At 43.0% G+C, this 25,483-nt stretch overlaps 1 protein-coding gene across 4 annotated transcripts in view; it reads right to left on the minus strand.

Moving 5' to 3' along the window:
• Nucleotides 1-25,483, minus strand: part of ank2b (ankyrin 2b, neuronal) — an 859,694-nt gene that overhangs the window by 438,279 nt on the left and 395,932 nt on the right. For all 4 annotated transcript variants that reach the window (XM_072253201.1, XM_072253200.1, XM_072253199.1 and 1 more), the window contains exons 4-5: nucleotides 24,117-24,215; nucleotides 9,325-9,423 (exon numbers count right to left, since the gene is read on the minus strand). In XM_072253201.1, the coding sequence (XP_072109302.1) occupies nucleotides 9,325-9,423; nucleotides 24,117-24,215 (198 nt within the window). The remainder of the gene's footprint in view (nucleotides 1-9,324; nucleotides 9,424-24,116; nucleotides 24,216-25,483) is intronic.

Raw genomic sequence — 25,483 nt, forward strand, 5'->3', positions numbered from 1 at the left:
TCCTCAAAAATATCCAACAAGATTTGACTGGCAAGAATTTCCCTCTAGGAAACTCCCCTTTTATCTATTCTACGTGTAAGCTCCTCAAAAATTTTGAACAAGATTTGACTGGCAAGTGTTTCCCTTAAGGAAACTCTATCTTGTCCTCTGTTACCAACTACTCCATAACAGGTGACCCCAACATCTTCTCAACCACTGAGGTCAGGCTAACTGGTTCATAATTTCTTTTCCTTTCTTAAAGAGTGAGGTGGCATTTTCAATTTTCCAGTCCACTGGAACCAAAGATTTTTGAAAGATCATTACTAATGCATCCACAATCTCTAACGCTGCCTCTTTCAGAACCCTAGGGTTCAGTTCATCTGGCCCAGGTGGCTTATCTAACCTTAGGTCTTTCAGCTTTTTGAGCACCTTCTCCCTTGTAATATTAACTGCAGTCACTTCACTTCCTCACACCTTTCAACATCTGGCACACTGCTCGTGTCTTCCACGGTGAAGACTGACACAAAATACTCATTTAGTTAATCTGCTATCTCCTTGGCCTTTGTTATTATTTCTCTGGCCTCATTTTCTAGCAGTCCTATATCCACTCTCATCATACTTGAAAAAAGCTTTTACTATCAACTTTGATATTGTTTGCTAGCTTGCCTTCATATTTTGTATTTTCCCTCCTAATGATTCTTTTAGTTGCTCTCTGTAGGGTTTTAAAAGTTTCCTAATCCTGTCTTCCCACTAATTTTTGTTTTGCTTTGTGCCCTCTCCTTTCCTAATACATTAGCTTTGACTTCCATTGTCAGCCATGGTTGTTCTACTTTGCCATTCTTTTTATTCTTTCTATTTTGTATTTCTTTGTTTTTGGAATACATCTATCCTGCACCTTTCTCATTTTCCCTGGAAACTCACACCATTGCTGCTTTGTTGTCGTTCTTGCCAGCATCTGATTCCGATTTACTTTGCCCAATTCATCTCTCATACCACTGTAATTTCTTTTACTCCACTGAAACACTTCACTTTCTCCCTATCAAATTTCAAGCTGAACTCATCCATACTGTGATCACTGGCTTCTAAAGGCTCTTTTACCCTGAGCTCCCTCATGAACTCTGGTCCATTACATAACACCCAATACAGTATAGCTGATACTTTCGTAGGCTCAACAATAAACTGTTCTGAAAAGACACCTTATAGACATTCAACAACTCACACTTTTGAGATTCACTTCCAACCTGACTTTCCCAATCGATCTGCATGTTAAAATCTCCCATGACTATCATAATATTTCCCTTTTGATACATCTTTTCTATTTCCAATTGTAATCTGTGGTCCACATCCCAGCTACTGTTTGGAGGTCTGTATATAACTGCCATCAGGGTCCTCTTACCCTTGCAGCTCTGAACTCAAACCACAAGGATTCAACATCTTCTGACCCTATGTCACATTTCTCCACTGATTTGATGCAATTCTTTACTAGCAGAGCCCCTTTGCTTACCTTCATGCCCTGACCAACCAAGAATCTATCAACTTTCGCCTTAAATACACCCGCATACTTGGCCTCCACTGCAGTCTGTGGCAGAGCATTCCACAGATTCACTACACTCTGGATAAAAAATTCATTCTTACCTCTCTTCTCAAAGATCATCCCTTAGTTTTAAGGTTGTGTTCTCTAGCTCTGCATACCCCCACCATAGAAAACATCCTCTCCACATCTACCCTATCTAGTCCTTTCAACATTTGGTAGGTTTCAATGAGATCCCCTTGCATTCTTCTAAATTCCATTGAGTACAGACCCAAAGCAGCCAAACGCTTCTCATATGTTAACACTAGAATCATCCTCATGAACCTCCTCTACTGTCTCCAATGACAACACATCCATTCTGAGATAAGGGGCCCAAAACTGTTGACAATACAAGTGCAGCCTGACTAGTGTCTTACAAAGGCTCAGCTTTATCTCCGTGCTTTTATATTCTATTCCTCTTGAAATAAATTCCAACATTGCATTTGCCTTCTTTACCACACATAACCTGTAAATAAACCTTCTGGAAGTCTTGTACAAGGACTCCGAGTTCCTCTGTACCTCTGATGTTTGAAACTTCTCCCCATTTAGAAAATCAGAGTCAGAATCAGGTTTTTTATCACAGGCATATGACGTGAAATTTGTTAACATAGCAGCAACAGTTCAAGGCAATACATAAGCCAGCAGAGAAAAAAAATAATAACTAAACAAGTAAATCAATTACATATATTGAATAGATTTAAAAAACATGCAAAAACAGAAATACTGTATATTAAAATAAAATGTGAGATAGTGTCGAGAGATTCAATGTCCATTTAGGAAACGGATAGCAAAGGGGAAGAAGCTGTTCCTGAACCCCTGAGTGTGTATCTTCAGGCTTCTGTACCTCCTACCTGATGGTAACAGTGAGAAAACGGCATGCCCTGGGTGCTGGAGGTCCTTAATAATGGACACTGCCTTTCTGAGTCACTGCTCCCTAAAGATGTCCTGGGTACTTTGTAGGCTAGTATCCAAGATGGAGCTGACTAGATTTACAACCTTCTGCAGCTTCTTTCGGTCCTGTGCAGTAGACACTCCAAACCAGACAGTGATGCAGCCTGTCAGAACGCTGTCCACAGTACAACTATAGAACCATAGAACCACTGAACTTTACAGCACAGAAACAGGCCTTTTGGCCCTTCCTGGCTGTGCCGAACCATTTTTCTGCCTTGTGCCCACTGACCTGCACCTGGACCATATCCCTCCATACACCTCTCATTTATGTACCTGTCCAAGTTTTACTTCAATGTTAAAAGTGAGCCTGCATTTACCACTTTATCTGGCAGCTCATTCCACACTCCCACCATTCTCTGTGTGAAGAAGCCCCACCTAATGTTCCCTTCAAACATTTCCCCCTTCACCCTTAACCCATGTCCTCTGGTTTTTTTTTTTCTCCCTGAGCCTCAGTGGAAAAAGCCTGCTTGCATTCACTCTTATCTATACCCATCATAATTTTATATACCTCTACCAAATCTCCCCTCATTCTTCTACGCTCCAGGGAATAAAGTCCTAACCTATTCAACCTTTCTCTGTAACTCACCTTCTCAAGTCCCGGCAACATCATTGTAAACCTTCTCTGCACTCTTTCAACCTTATTAATATCCTTCCGGTAATTTAGTGACCAAAACTGCACACAATACTCCAAATTCAGCCTCACCAATGCCTTATACAACCTCACCATAAAATTCCAACTCTTATACTCAATACTTTGATTTATAAAGGCCAATGTACCAAAAGCTCTCTTTACAACCCTATCTACCTGTGACGCCACTTATAGGGAATTTTGTATCTGTATTCCCAGATCCCTCTGTTCTACTGCACTCTTCAGTGCCCTACCATTTACCTTTTGTCTTCTACTTTGGTTTGTCCTTCCAAAGTGTAATACCTCACATTTGTCTGTATTAAACTCCATCTGCCATTTTTCAGCCTATTTTTCCAGCTGGTCCAAATCCCTCTGCAAGCTTTGAAAACCTTCCTCACTGTCCACTACACCTTCAATCTTTGTATCATCAGCAAATATGCTGATCCAATTTACCACATTATCATCCAGATCATTGATATAGATGACAAATAACAATGGACCCAGCACTGATCCCTGTGGCACACCACTAGTCACAGGCCTCCACTCAGAGAAGCAATCCTCCACTACCACTCTCTTCTTCCATTGAGCTAATGTCTAAGCCAATTTACTAACTCTCCATGTATACCTGGCGACAGAATATTCTTAACCACCCTCCCATGCGGGACCTTGTCAAAGGCCTTACTGAAATCCATGTAGACAACATCCACTGCCTTCCCTTCATCCACTTTCCTGGTAACCTCCTCGAAAAACTCTAATAGATTGGTTAAACATGACCTACCACGCACAAAGCCATGATGATTCTCTCTAATAAGTCCCTGTCTATCCAAATACTTGGGAGATCCTATCTCTTAGTACTCCTTCCAATAATTTGCCTACTACCGACGTCATACTTACTGGCCTATAATTTCGCAGATTACTTTTAGAGCCTTTTTTAAACAACAGAACAACATGAGCTATCCTCCAATCCTCCGGCACCTCACCTGTAGATACCGACATTTTAAATATATCTGCCAGGGCCTCTGCAATTTCAACACTAGTCTCCTTCAAGGTCCGAGGGAATATCCTTTCAGGTCCTGGGGATTTATCTACTCTGATTTGCCTCAAAATAGCAAGCACCTCCTCCTCCTCAAACTGTAAAAACCCATTTAAGATCTCCCCCATTTCTTTTGGTTCCATACATAGCCGACCACTCTGATTTTCAAGAGGACCAATTTTATCCCTTACTATCCTTTAGCTCTTAATATACCTGTTGAAGCTCTTTGGGTTATCCTTCACCTCGACTGCCAAAGCAACCTTATGAGTGTAGTTTATGAGTGTATTTGTTGACATGCCAAATCTCTTCAAACTCCCAATGAAGTATAGCTGCTGTCTTGCCTTCTTTATAACTTCATCGATATGTTGGGACCAGGTTAGATCCTCAGAGATCTTGACACCCAGGAACTTGAAACTGCTCACTTTCTCCACTTCTGATCCTTCTATGAGGATTGGTATGTGTTCCTTCGTCTTACCCTTCCTGAAGTCCACAATCAGCTCTTTCATCTTACTGATGTTGAGTATCAGGTTGTTGCTGTGGCACCATTCCACTAGCTGGTATATCTCACTCCTGTATGCCCTCTCGTCACCATCTGAGATTCTACCAGCAATGTTTGTATCATCAGCAAACTTACAGATGGTATTTGAGTTATGCCTAGCCACACAGTCATGGGTATAGAGAGAGTAGAGCAGTGGGCTAAGCACACACAACTGAGATGCGCCAGTGTTGATCGTCAGCAAGGAGGATATGTTATCACCAATCCGCACAGATTGTGGTCTTCTGGTTAGAAAGTCGAGGATCCAATTGCAGAGGGAGGACAGAGGCCCACGTTCTGCAACTGCTCAGTCAGGACTGTGGAAATGATGGTACTAAATGCTGAGCTATAGTCAATGAACAGCATCCTGACATAGGTGTTTGTGTTGTCCAGGTTGTCTAAAGCCGTGTGGAGAGCCATTGAGATTACACCTGCCGTTGACCTATTGCAGCAATAGGCAAATTGCAATAGGTCCAGGTACTTGCTGAGGCAGTAGTTCAGTCTAGTCATGACCAACCTCTCAAAGCATTTAATCACTGTCGATGTGACTGCTACTGCACTGTTGTCTGCACTATTGTTCCTTTTACGACAAGGTATTATCATTCATTTTCCAACACTGTACTCCATCTGCCACATTTTTGCCCATTCTTCCAATTTGTCTAAGTCCTGCTGTAATCACATTGCTTCCTCAGTACTACCTACCCCTCCACCTATCTTCATATCATCTGCAAACGTTGCCACAAAGCCATCAATTCCATTATCCAAATCATTGACAAACAATGTGAAGAAAGGTAACTGTCCCAATACTGACTACTGAGGAACACCACTAGTCACTGGCAGCCTACCAGAAAAGGCTCCTTTTATACCCACTCATCCCTCCTGCCTGTCAGCCATTCCTCCATCCATGCCAGTATCTTCTCTGTAACGCCACAGGATTTTATCCTGTGAAGCAGCCTCATGTGTGGCACCTTATCAAATGCCTTCTGAAAATCCAAATAAATGACATCCACTGCCTCTCCTTTGTCCACCCTGCTTGTTAATTCCTCAAAGAACTCCAACAGATTTGTCAGGCAAGATTTCCCATTACAGAAACCATGCTGACTTTCACTTATTTTGTCATTGGTCTCCAAGTATTCCTAAATCTCATCCTTAATAGTGGATTTGAACATGTTCCGAACCACTGAAGTTAGGCTAACTGGCCTATAATTTCCTTCCTTTTGCCTTCTTCCCTTCTTAAAGTGGAGTGACATTTGCAATCTTCCAGTCCTTCAGGACCATGCCAGAATTAAGTGATTCTTGAAAGATCATGACCAATGCATCCATTATCTCTTCAGCAACCTCTTTCAGGACTCTGGGACGTAGTCCATCTGGTGCAGGTAACTTATCCACATTAAGACCTTTCAGTTTGCCTTGTACTTTTCCCTTTGTAATAGCAATGACACTCGCTCCTGCTCCCTGTCCCTCACGGACCTCTTCCACACTGAACACAGACAAACAATGTGAAGAAAGGTAGTTTTCCGTGAAAAAAGTACCCAATTAGTTCTTCTGCCATTTCTTTGTCCCCCATTACTACCTCACCAGCATCATTTTCCAGTGGTCTGATATCCACTCTCGCCTCCCTTTTACTCTTTATATAACCGAAAAAACTTGTCGTATCCTGCTTTATATTATTGGCTAGTTTTCCCTCATATGACATCTTTCCCCTTCTTATAGCTTTTTTAGTTGTCTTTTGTTGGATTTTAAAAGCTTCCCAATCATCCAACTTCACACTTACTTTTGCTACCTTATTTGCCCTTTTCCTTGGCTTTTATGCAATCCTTATCTTCCCTTGTAAGCCACGGTTGCCTCGCTCTGCCATTTATGAAACTACTTCTGCAGGACATAGCTATCTTTCGCCTTGTGAATTATTCCCAGAAACATCAGCCACCTCTACTCTGCTATCATCCCAATGAGTATCCATCTCCAATCCACCTGGGAAGCTCCTCTCTCATGCCTCTGTAATTCTCTTTATCCGATTATGATACTGATACATGTGACTTATGCTTCTTCCTCTCAAACTGCACTATGAATCCAATCACATTATGACCACCGCCTCCTAAGGGTTCCTTTACATTAAGCTCCCTAATAACATCTGGGTTATTACACAACACTCAATCTAAGATAGTATTTCTCTGAGTAGGCTCAAGCACAAGCTGCTCTACAACACCCTCTTGTAGGCATTCAACAAATTCCCTCTCTTGCGATCTGACACCAACCTGATTTTCCCAATCCCTTTGCATATTGGAGTCCTCTACTACAATTGTGCCATTACCCTTATTACATGCCTTTTCCAGCTGCCTCTGCAATCTCCACCCTACATCTTGGCTACTATTTGGAGGCCTATAGATGATTCCTGTAATGTTTTTTATACTCTTGCACCAACAAAGATTCAACATTGTCTGACCCTATGTCACCTCTTTCTAAAGATGTAATTCCATCTCTTACCAATAGAACTACACCACCCCCTAAGCCTTCCTGCCTGTCCTTTCAATACAAAGTATATCCTTTGATGTTAAGCTCACAACTATGGCCTTCTTTCAGCCATGACTCAGTGATGCCCACAACGTCATACTGACAAATCTCTAATTGCACCATGAGTTCGTCCACCTTATTCCGAATGCTACGCACATTGAAATACAGCATCTTCAGTCTTGCATTCTTCACCCTTCTGAATTTTGCCTCTGTAGTACAACTTAACTCTTTGCTCTGCCTGCATTTGTACCCAATCTTTGGCTTGTCCTTCCTTATATTTATGTTACATCCGTCATTTACTTGTAAACCTGCTGGCTCATCCTCCACTCTATCATCCTGGTTTCCACCCCCTGCCACATTAGTTTAAACCATTCCCAGCAGCTCAAGTAAACCTGCCTGCAATTGGTCCCCTCCAATTCAAGTGCAGCCCACCCTTTTTGTACAGGTCGCACCTGCCCCAAAAGTGGTCCCAATTATCCAGAAATCTGAATCCCTGCCCCCTGCTCCAATTCTTTAGCCATGCATTTGTCTGCCACCTTATTCTGTTCCAATCCTCACTGTCACGTTGCACAGGTAGCAATCCCAATTTTACTACCCTTGAGGTCCTGCTTCCCAGTTTCCTCGCTTACTCCCTGTAGTCTGTTTTCAGGATCTCTTCCCATTTTTTAACTATTGCATTGGTACCAATATGTACCATGGCTTCTGGCTGCTCACCCTCCCTTTTCAAGATGTTGTGGATGCATTCAGAAACATCTCGGACCCTGACATCTGGGAGGCAAACTATCATGTGTGTTTCCTTTTCATGGCTACAGAATCACCTATTTATCCCCCTGACTATGGAGTACCCTATCACTGCTGCCATCCTCTTCAGTTCCCTACCCTTCTGAGGTACAGCGCCAGACTCAGTGTCAGAGGCATGGCCTCTGTTGCTTCTCCCAGTAGGTCGCTCCCCTTCCCCCAAAGTGCTCAAAATGGAGTGCTTATTGTTGAGAGAAATACTCTCCACTATCTGACATTCTCCCTTCCTTCTCCTGATAGTCACCCTTTTATCTGTCTCCTGTAGCCTTGGAGTGACTACTTCCCTGTAGCTCCTGCCTATCACTGCTTCATGTATCCTAACAAGCCGAAGGTCATCGAGCTGCAACTTTAGTTCCTTAACTTGGTTTCTAAGGAGCTGCATCTCGATCCACTTGGCGCAGATGTGGTCATTAGGGAGTCTGGTAGTCTCCTAGAATTCCCACATCTAACACCCAGAACAGAACACTGGTGCTGTAAACATCCCCCCAATTCTCTCTAGAGTTAACTCAGAATAGGAGGTAAGAAACTTACCTATGAACCTTGCATCCACCTGTTCTCGCCAAAGTCTTGTTGAGCCAAAGCGTTACTACTCTGCCTCAGACTACTCTGACAATGATCACTCCCATGACGACCACTCCACTAGGCAGTACCTCTCTTTTATAGAGACTTTTTTTTAAAAGTTCTTTGCCGGACCTACGCGAGAATGCTTCTGTTGCATCTGCACAGTGTTCCAATCAATGACTCCCATTGAAAAACTTCCTGCTTTTTAAAGATCTGTTGCATCTGCACAGTAGGCCAATCAACCAGTCATGGCAGACTGATCCAGAAGCTTAGGATACATGGGATTTACAGTGATTTGGCAGTTTGGATTCAGAATTGGCTTGGCTATAATAAACAGAGGGTGGTGTAGGAAGGGTGTTATTTGGGCTGTATGTCTGTGACCAGTGTTCAGTACTGTGCTGGGACCTCTGCCAATTGTTATACATACAAATGACTTGGATGAAAATGTAGATGGATTGGTTGGTAAACTTGCAGATGACATAAAAATTGGTGAAGTTGTAGACATTTAAGAAGAAAGGTAATCAAAGGATACAAGTAATACACACAAGTCAGTTATAGTTATAGCTGGAGAAAATGGCAGATGGAGTTTAATCCAGGCAAGTGTGAGGTGTGGCTTTTGGCAAAATGATACTTCACTTTAGCAAGGATAGAGCCGTAATGAGAACATTTGGTGATTAAAGAGAAATTAGATCTTGGGTTATTGTTCTCTAATATATCCCTCAAATATAGAAATGTTATGGAGTATTTCAGCAACTTACCTGGGACTGAGAATTGATGTTGGCACCCTGCTTTACTAGTGTTCTAACCACATCAGTTTGTCCAGCCAGAGATGCAATGTGCAGGGCTGAATTTCCTTTCTAGAAAAAAAAGAGTGAAAAAGGAACATTAATTTTCAGGACAAAAAAAGAAAAACATTCAGAGAATACTGGAGCATGAATTTTCTTCTATAAGAGGGTGCAGAGAATTAAATAAAATTGTTACCAATGTTCAGTCTCCTTTTATAACAGAAAACTGTTTTCTGAAAATGAAATGTCAAATTTTATAAAAGCAACAGTTCGGTGGACAATGTACAAGATAAGCAATGAAAAATGCTCACCTTGTTTATTTCCTGCTCACTTAACCCAGTTTAATATTTATGACATAGAATCCATGCCAAATATAAAAAGAGTGATTTAATCTGTAGCAGTTCTCAAAGAAGGCAACTGTGCAGAGACAGGCAATAACAGCAACAACTCTCTTCCTGATAGGCTGAATGCCTTCTGTGCACAATTTGATGCAATGAATGATGTGACATCAAGGAAAGCCCCCTCTCCCCCCTGAGGAACAGGCATCCTGTCTGGTTGCACCCAAGGTGGGTAGGATCCTAGCCACAAAAAGCTGCGGGGCCAGACAACGTACCTGGTCAGGTCCTGAGATATTGTGCAGCCCAGCTAACAAAGGTCTTAACAGACATCTTAAAACATCTTTTTGCAACAGTCCACTGTCCCTGCAGGGATCCACTATCATTCCAGTGCCCAAAAGAGCGATAGTAACTGGACTGAACTATTACCGTACAGTGGCACTGACCTCAACAATTATGAAGTGCTTTGAGCAGCTGGTAATAAACCAAATAAAATCACATCTTCCAGATACATTTAAAAACGCAAACACGAGGAATTCTGCAGATGCTGGAAATTCAAGCAACACACATCAAAGTTGCTGGTGAACGCAGCAGGCCAGGCAGCATCTCTAGGAAGAGGTACAGTCGATGTTTCGGGCCGAGACCCTTCGTCAGGACTAACTGAAGAAAGAGTTAGTAAGAGATTTGAAAGTGGGAGGGGGAGGGGGAGATCCAAAATGATAGGAGAAGACAGGAGGGGGAGGGATGGAGCCAAGAGCTGGACAGGTGATTGGCAAAAGGGATATGAAAGGATCATAGGACAGGAGGCCCAGGGAGAAGGAAAGGCAGGGGGGGGAACCCAGATGATGGGCAAGGGGTATAGTCAGAGGGACAGAGGGAGAAAAAGGAGAGAGAGAGAAAGAATGTGTGTATATAAATAAATAACGGATGGGGTACGAGGGGGAGATGGGGCAATAGCGGAAGTTAGAGAAGTCAATGTTCATGCCATCAGGTTGGAGGCTACCCAGACGGAATATAAGGTGTTGTTCCTCCAACCTGAGTGTGGCTTCATCTTGACAGTAGGGGAGGCTGTGGATAGACATATCAGAATGGGAATGGAATGTGGAATTAAAATGTGTGGCCACTGGGAGACCCTGCTTTCTCTGGCGGACAGAGCGTAGGTGTTCAGCAAAACGATCTCCCAGTCTGCGTCGGGTCTCACCGATATATAGAAGGCCACATTGGGAGCACTGGACTCAGTATATCACCCCAGCCGACTCACAGGTGAAGTGTCGCCTCACCTGGAAGGACTGTCTGAGGCCCTGAATGGTGGTAAGGGAGGAAGTGTAAGGGCATGTGTAGCACTGGTTCTGCTTACAAGGATAAGTGCCAGGAGGGAGATCAGTGGGGAGGGACGGTGGGGGACGAATGGACAAGGGAGTCGCGTAGGGAGCGATCCCTGCGGAAAGCAGAGAGGGGGGGAGGGAAAGATGTGCTTAGTGGTGGGATCCCGTTGGAGGTGGCGGAAGTTACGGAGAATAATATGTTGGACCCCGAGGCTGGTGGGGTGGTAGGTGAGGACCAAGGGAACCCTATTCCTAGTGGGGTGGCGGGAGGATGGAGTGAGAGCAGATGTGCGTGAAATGGGGGAGGTGCGTTTGAGAGCAGAGTTGATGGTGGAGAAAGGGAAGCCCCTTTCTTTAAAAAGCCCCTTTAAGCCCGTTTCCAGATACATTGGAGCCTTTCTAGTTCACCTACTGCTCAAACTGGTCCACTGATGATACCATGACCTCCGCTCTCCACTCTTCCTGTCCCTCACAGAAAAATGATGTCTCATTTTGATGCAGTTCATCGACTTCAACTTGGCATTTAACGGAATCATCCCTCATAGGCTGGTGGATAAACTGTCCTCAATGGAACTCAGCACTCCTCTCTGTCACTGGATACTGGACTTCTTGACAGAAGGACCCCAGTCAGTTAATCAGTCCAGGTTGGCAGCAATATGTCAGGTGTATCCCAGATTAATTAAACCCAAAAATGTGAAGTTAGAAAGCTTCACCTGGGGAGGGCTGAAAATGAGGTTTACCGAATTTTATGAAAAGAACTCGGGGAAGAAAAAAACTATACAAGAACGAGGTGTGGCTGACGCAGCACGGGAAAGTGAGAGAAAAATAGCAAACTTTCAGAAACTAAAGATATGCCTGTTAAAAGTGGAATTAGTGGTGAGTATCTCTACCTTACTTACTTGAAAACCTCAGGGTGAACCCTCTGGAGGAGAGACAATAGCGATAAAAGATCTATTGAAGCTACAGCTATAACAAGACAATATCTGCAGAGACCAGCGTCCAGGATCTTTACCACAATTTGTTCTGTTGATTCACACCAGGGAACTGGATGAGTTAAAACCTTTACTGTTCGGAGTGAATCAATTTGTGTGTGAAATATGTTTAGTGGTGTTGTAACTGAGAGATGTTTGGAAGTGACAATATGATATTGAGTTAATTTGAAATAGAAAATAGAATGTGTATAAAAACTTATAGATTGTAATCCCATTATATACAGGTCAGGTTTTTTGTATAAGTACCGTGAGTCTACTTTCCGTGGATGAAATATTTCATCCAGCAGAACAAGAAATGAGATGGCGAGCCACCCAAGATGAAGAACCAGTGCGGGAACGAAATGTTTAATGACATAGAGGATTTAATACCGCTGGACGTATCGGTTTATTTTCATTCGAAGGGTCTGAATTTGATTTTCTGCAAGAACTGATTATTTTTGCAAAGACTTTAAGTTACTGAAGGAGATTTACTTTGTTTAAAATTTGTGATGTTGGAGAATTGCTGTGAAAGGAGCTAAGCTGTATAGATATATAATTTTTGAATCTGAATTCTGACTGGAACTGAAACTGAAGTTAGCCATAATACCTAAGAATAGGAAATCAATGAGTTTTCTAACTAGGGATAAAAGAAAAGAAAAGTTAGTCTGTAAACCTCTAAATAGGGAATAACACTAGATCTAATTAGTTAGAGAAATTGGAGTAACAAAGGTTATTCTAATGCATATTATTGATCCTAACTAAACTAAACAGTAATTTGTTTTTTGTTTGATATCTGAGATTTGGAACCGAAACAGAATGTTGGAATTTTGAGTTGTTCTTACTTGTGTAAATTTTCATGTAAAGGTTTTCAAGTAAGTAAGGTAGAGATACTCACCACTAATTCCACTTTTAATAGCGATATCTTTAGTTTGTTGTGTTTCCCTCGCTTTCCCGCACTGCATCAGCCACGCCTCATTCTAACATAGGTTTTTTTTACCAAGTTTTTTTTAATTCGGTAAAATTCATTTTCATCCCTCCACAGGTGGAGCTTTCTAACACTACATCTTTGGGTTTAATTAACCTGGGTTACACAAGCTCCATCATGTTGAGCACTGGTGCACCCCAAGATTGTGCTCGGCCCACTGCTGTTCACACTGCTGACTCATAACTGCACCGCCAGTTCCAGCTCAAATCACATCACCAAGTCTATTGATGATACAACAGTGGTTAGCAATAATGATATCAGCATACAGAGAGGAGGGAGAGAAGCTTGTCAAATGATGTGAGAACAACTAACTTGGGTCTCAACATGGACAATGCAAAAAAGATGATTGTTGACTTCATGAAGGCACAGGTTGACAACTCTTTAGTGTACAACAATGACTCTGCCATGGAGAGAGTGAAGAGCACAAAGTTACTTATAATGATAAACTAACCTGGACCCACAACACCTCCTCATTAGTCAAGAAGGCATGTACACTTTCTGAAGAGATTGAGGCTTGCTAGGCTCCCTGTCCCCATTCTATTTATTTTCTACAGGAGCACCATTGAGCATGGCTGCATCATTGTGTGGTACGGGAGGCCACAAGCCCCTACAGGGGATAGTAAAAACTGCCAGAGGATCACTGGGGTCTCCCTAACCCTTCCCGATATTTGTGATCAGGCAGAGAGAGGCAGGCTCTGAAGCATGGGAGAACTGGCTTAACGTTAAGAGCCTCACAGTTGGGTTAGACGATCTTAGCATTAAGAATTATAATGTTATTCCAATTATGGAAACACATTTGGGAGAAAGACAGGACCAGCAGCTTAATGTTCCAGTATATAAAATATATGTTGTGAAATTTGTTTTATGCCAGCAGTACAGTGCAATATATAATAGTTAAAACAATAAATTACAATAAGAACTATATATAAAAGCTTTCATTATCCTAGGGTATGGTTCCATCACACTTCAAAGCAGCAACCATCATACCAATCCCCAAGACGTCAGTGACAACATGTCTTAATGTCTACAGACTGATGACACTCACTCCCATAGTTGCCAAGTGTTTGGAAAGATTGGTCATGTCCTTATTCCTGGCTACACTGGACCAGCACCAGCTTGCCTACAAGACTAATAGGTTAAATGAAAATGCCATTTCTATCACCCTTTATACTGTCTTGGAACACCTAGAACACAAGGACACCTATGTCAGGCTGCTTAACACCACACAACTGAACAAGCTGACTGTCAAGCTCCATAATCTAGGTCTTTGCACATCAACCTGTAATTGGATCTTGGATTTCCTCATGCCCAGACAGTGAAACTAGGCAAGTTCACTTCAACATCAGCCGACCCCTCCCCCAAACACTGAACACCAGTGGCCCGCTGTGCACTGAGCCCACTTCTTTACTCTCTCTTCATCTATGACTGCACTCAGCATCAAGAAGACAAAAGAGTGATAATTGATTTCAGGAAGACAAGAGGACCCCAAAAAGCCCCACTGTTCATAAATGGTGAAGTAGTGGAAAGGGTTGTCAGTATCAAGTTTTTGGGGATGAACATTACCAAGGAGTTCTCTTGATCCATCAACACATCCTCAATAGTAAGGAAGGTACAACACTGACGATATTACCTGAGGTGATAAAGGAGAACTAATCTGCCCCCAAAATTGCTGGCTAACTTTTATCGATGCGCGAGAGAGCATACTAATGTACAGAATGACAGTGTGTTACTCTTGCTGCAGCAAGACAGATCACAAAGCGCTCCAACGGGTGATTAGGATAGCTCAGCACATCATTGGGATTCAACTTCCAGAATTAGAGACAACCTACATCTCTCAAATCCCTACTGCTTGCTCATAACATGATTAAGGACTGATCCCATCCCAGACATTGTCTGCCATCTGGTAGGAGATACAGACGCACCTTAGACAAGACAGTTAGACTGAAAAACAACTTCTTCTCAAGGGCTGTTGTGCAGCTGAATAATGCCACATCTTACTTTGCCAATGGCTTTTGAATGTTATGGACTATTGGAATCTCTTGTTGCATGCAGATATGGGAATTATTTTGAATTAAACCAATTACAACATTGTACAGTGAGCCACTGGTGTTCAGTGTTTGGGGGAGGGCTCGGCTGATGTTGAAGTGCTCTTGCCTAGTTTCACTGTCTGGGCATCAGGAAAGTGCCAGTGAGTGCATGGGCCAGTGAAGGAGTGGAGCTTTGAGGCTTTGACGAGGGAAGTGCCTTGTGACAAAAGTGCGAGTTTTTGGCTCGAGAGTCTTCGGCGAGGAAGCTGAGAGAGGAGACTATGCCACAGTTCGAGAGGGGGAGAAGTGGTGAGGAAATGACCGCTAGACTGATTCAGTGTGCTGCGTGCATGATGTGGGAGGTCAGGGACACTGATGGTGCCTCTGGCTCCTACAACTGTGGAAAATGTGTCCAGATGCAGCTTCTGAAGGACAGTGTTGAGGCACTGGAGAAGCAACTGGATGACCTCAGGTTCATCCGGGAAAACAAGAGTTTTCTGGACAGGACCTACAGTGAGGTCATTACACCGAGGATACCAGAAGAGAGAAGGGGGGGCAATGATTTGGAAGGAAAGGATGCTTGAAGTACCGGAGACCTCGGGAGATATGCCTCTCGTAAACAGGTTCAAGCTCTTGGAAGGTGTCGGGACAGAAGTCACTGCCAGCCTGACAGGTGGTCAGGTCTGCGAGTCCAAAATTGGCTCTGAAGCAAAACCGAGGAGACAGACGTCAGGCAGAGCCGTGGTAGTAGGAGACTCTATAGTGAGAGGTACAGAAGGGGGCTTCTGTGGCAACAGGCGAGATTTAAGGATGGTTTGTTGCCTCCCTGGTGCCAGGATCCAGGACGACATGGACCGATTACAGGGAATCCTCACGGGTGAAGGTGAACATCCGGAAATGTTGGTGCATGTCAGCACAAATGACGTGGGGAAGAAGAGGAAATACATTCTACAGAGTGACTTCAAAGAACTTGGAAGAAGGCTGAAAAGCAGGACCTCCAGGGTGGCTATCTCTGGTTTGCTTCCAGTTCCTCATGCTGGAGAAGGCAGGAACACGGAGATAATGGATCTGAATGTGTGGCTGAGGAACTGGTGCAGGAAGCAAGGATTTACATTCTTGGACCACTGGGGCATGTTTTAGTCATAGTCATACTTTATTGATCCCGGGGGAAATTGGTTTTCGTTACAGTTGCACCATAAATAATAAATAGTAATAGAACCATAAATAGTTAAATAGTAATATGTAAATTATGCCAGTAAATTATGAAATAAGTCCAGGACCAGCCTATCGGCTCAGGGTGTCTGACCCTCCAAGGGAGGAGTTGTAAAGTTTGATGGCCACAGGCAGGAATGACTTCCTATGACGCTCTGTGCTGCATCTCAGAGGAATGAGTCTCTGGCTGAATGTACTCCTGTGCCCACCCAGTACATTATGTAGTGGATGGGAGACATCAACCAAGATAGCATGCAACTTAGACAGCATCCTCTTTTCAGACACCACCGTGAGAGAGTCCAGTTCCATCCCCACAACATCACTGGCCTTACGAATGAGTTTGTTGATTCTGCTGGTGTCTGCTACCCTCAGCCTGCTGCCCCAGCACACAACAGCAAATATGATAGCACTGGCCACCACAGACTCGTAGAACAAGGGGTAAGGATGAATTGTACAAAAGGGACGGGTTGCACCTTAATAGGTGGGGGACCAGCATTCTGGCAGGCAGGTTTGCCACTGCAACACGGGTATGTTTAAACTAAGTAGTGGGGGGGGGAACGAACTGGAAATATAGGGATCTAGTTAAAGGGCAAGTGAGAATAAGAAAAGTTAAGAAAGACAACAGAATCGTCGGAGCAGAAAGCTCAAGAAGGGATCGTACAATATGGCCAAGTGATATAGGAATTGATATGGGAGGTGAGGGGAGTAATGAATTAGAAGTATTATATATGGATGCACAGAGTATAAGAAATAAAGTGGATGAGCTTGAGGCACAGTTGGAAATTGGTAAGTATGATGTTGTGGGAATAACAGAGACATGGCTTCAAGTGGACAGGGCCTGGGAAATGAATATTCAAGGTATACGTCCTATCAGAAGGACAGACTGATGGGCAGAGGAGGTGGGGTGGCTCTGTTGGTGAGGAATGATATTCAGTCCCTTGTGAGGGGGGACATAGAATCAGGAGACGTAGAGTCAGTATGGATAGAACTGAGAAATTCTAAGGGTAGAAAGATCCTAATGGGAGTTATCTACAGGCTCCCAAACAGTAGGGTGTAAGTTGAATCAAGCGTTAAAATTGGCATGTCGCAAAGGTAATGCTACAGTTGTTATGGGGGACTTCAACATACAGGTAGACTGGAGGAATCAGGTTGGTACTGGACCCCAAGAAAGGGAGTTTGTGGAGTCCCTCCGAGATGGATTCTTAGAACAGCTTGTACTGGAGCCTACCAGAGAGAATGCAATTCTAGATTTAGTGTTGTGCAATGAACCGGATTTGATCAGGGACCTCGAGGTAAAGAAGCCATTAAGAGGTAGTGACCATAATATGATAAGTTTTAATCTACAACTTGAGAGGGAGAAGGGAAACTTGGAAGTGTCAGTATTACAGTTGAACAAAGGGAACTATGGTGCTATGAGGGAGGAGCTGGCCAAAGTTCAATGGAACAATACCCTAGCAGGGATGACAGTGGAACAGCAATGGCAAGTGTTTCTGGGAATAATGCGGAAGGTGCAGGATCAGTTCATTCCAAAGAGGAAGAAAGATCCTAAGGGGAGTAAGGGGAGGCCGTGGCTGATAAGGGAAGTAAAGGACAGTATAAAAATAAAAGAGAAGTATAACATAGTAAGGATGAGTGGGAAGCCGGAGGATTGGGAAACTATTAAAGAGCAACAAAAGATAACTAAAAAGGCAATACACAGAGAAAAAAATGAGGTACGAAGGTAAACTAGCCAAGAATATAAAGGAGGATAGTAAAAGCTTCTTTAGGTATGTGAAAAGGAAAAAAATGGTTAAGACCAAAATTGGGCCCTTGAAGACAGAAACGGGTGAATTTATTATGGGGAACAAGGAAATGGCAGATGACTTGAACAGGTAGTTTGGATCTGTCTTCACTAGGGAAGACACAAACATTCTCCCAGATATAATAGAGGCCAAAGGACCTAGGGTAATGGATGAATTGAAGGAAATTTATATTAGGCAGGAAATGGTGTTGGATAGGCTGTTGGGTCTGAAGGCTGCTAAGTCCCCGGGACCTGATGGTCTGCATCTCAGGGTACTTAAGGAGGTGGCTTTAGAAATCGTGTACGCATTGGTAATTATTTTCCAATGTTCTATAGATTCAGGATCAGTTCCTGTGACTTTTCAAGAAAGGAGGGAGAGAGAAAACAGGGCATTATAGACTGGTTAGCCTGACGTCAGTGGTGGGAAAGATGCTGGAGTCAATTATAAAAGATGAAATTACGACATATTTGGATAGCAGTAACAGGATAGGTCCGAGTCAGCATGGATTTACGAAGGGGACTAATCTTCTGGAATTTTTTGAGGATGTAACTATGAAAATGGACAAGGGAGAGCCAGTGGATGTAGTGTACCTGGACTTTCAGAAAGCCTTTGATAAAGTCCCACATAGGAGATTAGTGGGCAAAATTAGGGCACATGGTACTGGGGGCAGAGTACTGACATGGATTGAAAATTGGCTGGCTGACAGAAAACAAAGAGTAGCGATTAACGGGTCCCTTTCGGAATGGCAGGCGGTGACCAGTGGGGTACCGCAGGGTTCAGTGCTGGGACCTCAGCTGTTAACAATATACATTAATGATTTAGATGAAGGGATTAAAAGTAACATTAGCAAATTTGCAGATGACACAAAGCTGGGTGGCAGTGTGAAATGTGATGAGGATGTTATGAGAATGCAGGGTGACTTGGTCAGGCTGGGTGAGTGGGCGGATGCATGGCAGATGCAGTTTAATGTGGATAAATGTGAGGTTATCCACTTTAGTGGTAAGAACAGGAAGGCAGATCATTATCTAAATTGAGTTAAGTTAGGAAAAGTTGAAGTACAACGAGATCCAAGTGTTCTTGTACATCAGTCACTGAAAGCAAGCATGCAGGTACAGCAGGCAGTAAAGAAAGATAATGGCATGCTGGCCTTCATAACAAGGGGAATTCAGTATAGGAGCAAAGAGGTCCTTCTGCAGCTATACAGGGCTCTGGTGAGACCACACCTGGAGTATTGTGTGCAGTTTTGGTCTCCAGACTTGAGGAGGGACATTCTTGCTATTGAGGGAGTGCAGCATAGGTTCACAAGGTTAATTCCCGGGATGGTAAGACTGTCATATGTTGAGCAATTGGAGCAACTGGGCTTGTATACACTGGAATTTAGAAGGATGACAGGGGATCTGATTGAAACATATAAGATTATTAAGGGATTGAACACACTGGAGGCAGGAGGCATCTTCCCGCAGATGGGTGAGTCCAGAACCAGAGGCCACAGTTTAAGAATAAGGGGTAGGCCATTTAGAACGAAATTGAGGAAAAACTTTTTGACCCAGAGAGTGGTGGATATGTGGAATTCTCTGCCCCAGAAGGCAGTGGAGGCCAAGTCTCTGGATGCTTTCAAGAAAGAGATGGACAGAGCTCTTAAAGATAGCGGAATCAAAGGTTATGGGGATAAGGCAGGAACTGGATACTGATTGTGGATGATCAGCCATGATCACAGTGAATGGCAGTGCTGGCTCGAAGGGCCGAATGGCCTACTCCTGCACCTATTGTCTACTATCTAAATATCTCTTTTCCTCAAACTGGAGTGGCACTGCAATCTCATTGTCTTGAGCTATTCTATTCTATTCTAAAAAATTAAATATTGTAAGTAGTGCAAACAGAGAAAGCAAAAAGAAAAAAGGTGAGGTAGTACTCAAAAATTCATTGTCCATTCAGAAATCTGATAATAGAGGGGAAGAAGCTATTCCTGAAACATTGAAAGTATGCCTTTAAGCTTCAGTACACCCTCTTTGACAGTAGAAATGAGAAGAGGACATGTCCTGGGTCGGAGCAGAGGTTCCTTAACGACAGATGCCACCCTTCTGAGGCATCGCTGTTTGAAGATGTCCTCAATGGTGAGGAGGAAAGTGCACACAATGGAACAGCCTACTGATTAGGGAGAAGATAACAGCAGTAATCAGAATCAGGTTTATTTTCACCAGCATGTGTCGTGAAATTTGCTAACTTAGCAGCAGCAGTTCAATGTAATACTTAATATAAAATAAAATAATAACAATAGTAAATAAGTAAATCAATTACAGTATATGTATATTGAATAGATTAAAAAAAAAATATATATTTAAAAAGTGAGGTAGTGTTCACGGTTTCAATGTCCATTTAGGAATTGGATGGCAGAGGGGAAAAAGCTGTTCCTGAACCGCTGAGAGTGTGCGTTCAGGCTTCTGTACCTCCTACCTGCTGGTAACAGTGAGAAAAAGGCACGGCCTGGGTGCTGGACGTCCTTAATGATGGACGCTGCCTTTCTGAGACACCACTCCCTGAAGATGTCCTGGTTACTTTGTAGGCTAGTAACCAAGATGGAGCTGACTAGATTTAAAACGGTCAACAACTTCTTTCAGTCCTGTGCAGTAACACCCCACCTCCCCCACCCCCAGTACCAGACAGTGATGCAGCCTGTCAGAATGCTCTCCATGGTACATCTATAGAAGTTTTTGAGATACCAAATCTCTGCAAACTCCTAATGAAGTATAGTCGCTGTCTTGTCTTCTTTATAACTTCATCAATATCTTGGGACCAGGTTAGATCCTCAGAGATCTTGACACCCAGGAACTTGAAACTGCTCACTCTCTCCACTTCTGATCCCTCTATGAGGATTGGTGTGTGTTCATTCATCTTACCCTTCCTGAAGTCCACAATCAGCTCTTTCATCTTACTGATGCTGAGTGCAAGGGTGTTGCTGCGACACCACTCCACTAGTTGGCATATCACTCCTGTACGCTTCTCGTCTCCTTCTGAGATTCTACCAACAATGGTTGTATCATCAGAAAATTTATAGATGGTATTTGAGCTATGCCTAGCCACACAGTCATGGGTATATAGAGAGTAGAGCATTGGGCTAAGCACACACTCCTGAGGTGCGCCAGTGTTGATCGTCAGTGAGGAGGATATGTTATCACCAATCTGCTCAGACTGTGGTCTTCTAGTTAGGAAGTCGAGGATGCAGTTGCAGAGGGAGGTACAGAGTCACAGGTTCTGCAACTTCTCAATCAGAATCGTGGGATTGACGGTATTAAATGCTGAGCTGCAGTTGACGAACAGCACCCTGACGTAGGTATTTGTGTTGTCTACAATTAGAGGGGATATCTTGGAGAACATGTAGTTATCAGAGTAGGAAGTTTGCTGGAGTTACCTAAACTTAGAGGAACAGATATGTAAGCAAATCACAGAAAGATTTAAGAATAACAGAGTTACAGTTCTGGGAGATTTTAAAATTCTACATATTGGCTAGGCTTGTCTTAGTGTAGGGGCTTAGATGGAGCATAACTTATTAAGTACAAACATACATCTAAGAACGTTTTTTCGGATAATACTGTATATACTGGGATGGGAAACCTTATCATAGACAGATTTCAATAGTGGAAGAGGGCACCAGGTGAAGGCAATTGGGAGCAGAGCCTGCAGGTAAAATGAAGCTGAAAACTAAAAGAGAGTTCCTGGGAGTTTAGTGAAGGGTGAAAGGCAAAGATAGCAAGATTAGGGAATCTTGAACGACAAAGGCCGTAGAAGATTTAATTGGAAATAAATTCAAATGCCAGATCAAGGGAGTGTGGAGGAGGGATCATACGAAAGAGTTTAGGAGGGTAAAAAGAGGCCATGAAAAATCCCTGCCAAGTAAGGTTATGGAAAATCACAAGAAATTCTATAAGTGTATCAGGAGTAAGTGAGTAGTCAGGGATTGAATAGGTCTTCTGAAAGACTAAACGGGAAATCTACGCATGGAGCCAGGAAATGTTATCTGAGTCCTAAATTAATATTGCATTCACAAAAGGAAAAGACATAGAAGATAGTGAATTCAGGGAAGTGTACATGGATAATCTGGAGCAAAACAAAGGAGAAGGGTGTGTTACATGCAGACATCCCACCCTGCAAAAACTCTTTTTAGGGAGGTAGCACCCCCGCCCCCCCCACAACCCCATATCTACTCCCCCTCTGTCGACCTCCAAGGGTGTACGTAATACTTTGTTTAGTGATTTTGTCTAACCTGTAAACCAAGTTGGGTATATGCAGCAAATGTGACATTAAAGTATGTACTTATATTGTATTATATTATATTATCATGTTTATTCTATTACAACTAATACAGGGAGTTTGGCCTCATCACGTAGGACATCAATAGCGTAGCTCCTTGGCAGCTAGCAAGCTAGTTTAAATCAGGGGTCCCCAACCTTTTCTGCACCGCAAACCGGTTTAATATTGACAATATTCTTGCGGACCGGGCGACCCGGGAAGGGGGATTGGGTGGGTGTTAAATGCCACCGGAATATAGGTGATAAGTCAACTATAAGTCACTTTTTAGTGGCTAATACACTCAATTTCGTTTCTAAAGGGGTTTATCTAACAAATTTAATATTAAACACACAGCGCGTATTTTCCTCGCATGAATGTAGTGATAAGTCGATTATAACAGTGGTCCCAAACCTCCGGGCCACAAAGAATGCAGCGGTACAGCGGTGGCCAGAACACACCCAGCACGTCTTTAAGAAATAAACAAGTTAATTGATTAGTTGCCGCCCGGCACATAAATGTCGGACCAGATCAGAGACGACGCAATCGGCAATCGTCTCTGATCTGGGCCGACATTTACGTGCTGGGCAGCACCACATTAATTAGCTTGTTTATTTTGGCTTTTTTCTTAAAGATGTGCTGGGTGTGTTCTGGCTACCGCTGTACCGCTGCATTCTTCGCGGCCCGGAGGCTGGGGACCACTGAATTATAAGTCACTTATAAGTCAATAGCATCATAACATTTTAAGTAACATTTGGATATTAAACACACAGCGCATATTTTCCTCGTATGAACATATAAAATCATTGCAACACACCAATATTGCTGAGTCAGTGGGAGTCCTGGGCTTGTTTTCCTGCAACAACACGGTCCTATCGAGGGGTAATGGGAGACAGCGATACTCAAAGGGGATTTCTTATGTCCTGTCTAATCCGCAATTTAGTTTTCGTTGCATCCATTGCAGAAAACTCCACTTCGCAGCAATATGACGTTGGAAATGGAAGTAACGTTTTCGGTGCTTTCGTGGCTATCTCAGGATATTCAGCCTTAACTTTGATCCAGAATGCTGACAGAGATGTTATGTCAAACATACTTTTCAGCCCGTCGTCATTTGCAAGCTGGAGGAGTTGACCTTTTTCCCGCGCTGACATGGATGATTCACCAGGACATTCACAAATGGGTCACGGACCCATTCCTTTGCACGTCTTGGGTCACTGATGACCTAGCGTGCGTTCAAATTCACAGTACGTGACAGGGAATGAGGAAAGGTGCAGCTGACTCATACCAATCAGGATGCTTGCTGTCCCTCTCCCTCTCAAAAAAATCTATTTCTGGGATATTGTATATAATTTCCGGGTGTCAGGGAGCCACTATCGATACGCGGGAGACTCCCCGAACTTTCAGGAGAGGTGGGATGTCTGTACATGTCAAAGGACCCATAAAATTTTATAATTCCCCAGAGCTGAAAAAGACCTATATCAGATTGCTATGGGGAGCAAGAACAGCTTAAGTTACTCTAGAATGTCACTCAGAATCCTAGCAAGGGAACATAAACAGCTACTTGCATTACATTTTCATTGGGACACTATGATATCTCTCTTAGAACTTCTAAGATCCTGAAAACCTAGCTAACAATTTAACAGACATTTTGTGTCCACTCAAAGGATTTTGTACTAGTAAACTGTACAGCAGAAGTAGAGGAGCAAATCTATGTTGTGTTTCCTGGGCTGTATGACATCAGGACCCCTCCTTTATTCTAATTACTTATATGAAGCAGCATAGATTTAAAGTAATACATGGGATAAAAGAGCTATTTCTTTGGTGGATTTCAATGTTAGATATTACCTTTGTCGATGAATCAACGACTGCACCTCTCTCCAATAATTCTTGAACAAGTTCCACATGTCCTTCCTTGGCTGCCAGGTGCAATGCATTGAGACCATTCTGCAACATAAAGGGATGTATACCACTATAAAGCTGCAGCACAGTTTATGTCATAGAACATTTATAAATATAAACGCTATTTAGATGGGCAAATACAAGAAATCAAATACACCATGTTATTCTGTGTAAACTTGAGCAATGGATGTAATAAAATTTTGTTTGTCTTCAGGTTGTCAGATTTGACTATGCCAAGTCAATCAGTATCAGGATTATTCTTGTGAGCAGTTTTCAAGAATTTCATAATCATCTTGAAATGGAAGGTTAACTCCTGGCTGTTTTCTGCTGACTCACCTCCAGCAGATGTGAAGATTTTCTGGACAACTTTGTCACTGAATCTGAAGCCATTTGAGAGTCTGCTCTACATTTCCCTCCCTTCTCTATCTTTATAACGATGGCCACAAAAGAAATAAAATATGGAAAGAAACATTGAACTCGTATGGGTCAAGGAAAGTGGAAGTAGACAAACCAGATGTCTTTGTTCTTGTCGTATGCTTGGAGGACTGGAGGCTACCATTTCATGCTCTGTAACCTGTAAGAGGGGGTGATTGAGGATGCATTTGGAATGCCTACAATCTCCCTGTTACGAATACTGGATCCCCATATAAATGTTTCAATTGTGGACACAAAGGTAATTTTGCCAGGGATTGTCCACAACCCAGACGTGTTCAATTGTCATTCAACCAGAGATGAATATATAGCCCAACAAAAGAATATTGCTGGGCCAAGGTGTAAAACACAATACCAACACTCACACACAATGCAAGGCACATTTAAGATAGCAAACACATATAAGATCTCAGTAAAATACAGTCACACTAAAACAATATAGTCCAAGACCCTGAGTTCATAAATGTTGCAGAAATCTGCAGTTGAACACAATACAGCATGTCTTCTGCCAAGTGAACAGCGGTGGGCGGGGGAGCAGCATCAACCCTAGCTTGTATGCCATATCATACCACCGCTGGTGGAGAGCACAGACTCCAACGCTTCTCTCCTGAGTGGCTGTAAACAGGCAACACTATGACTTCAGCACTCATCCTCGCTATGACTGAGACGACGCAGCTCCCTTGCCATCAGTCAATCAGAATTGTAGCATTCCACATTAACAATATCCAGCAGGATCTTGCGATCCAAAAGAAAGAAACTATAGGACGATCACTCGCTGTTAAGATTGCATACCAACTCCACTGACCCCAGCTCCTTCAGTTTCTCCACCAACGAGCAACTCACAGACACAGCAGCTGCAGTTATTAATGTTTAGCAAGGTC

The sequence above is a fragment of the Mobula birostris genome, chromosome 3 (assembly GCF_030028105.1).
Source record: "Mobula birostris isolate sMobBir1 chromosome 3, sMobBir1.hap1, whole genome shotgun sequence".
NCBI lineage: Eukaryota > Metazoa > Chordata > Chondrichthyes > Myliobatiformes > Myliobatidae > Mobula > Mobula birostris.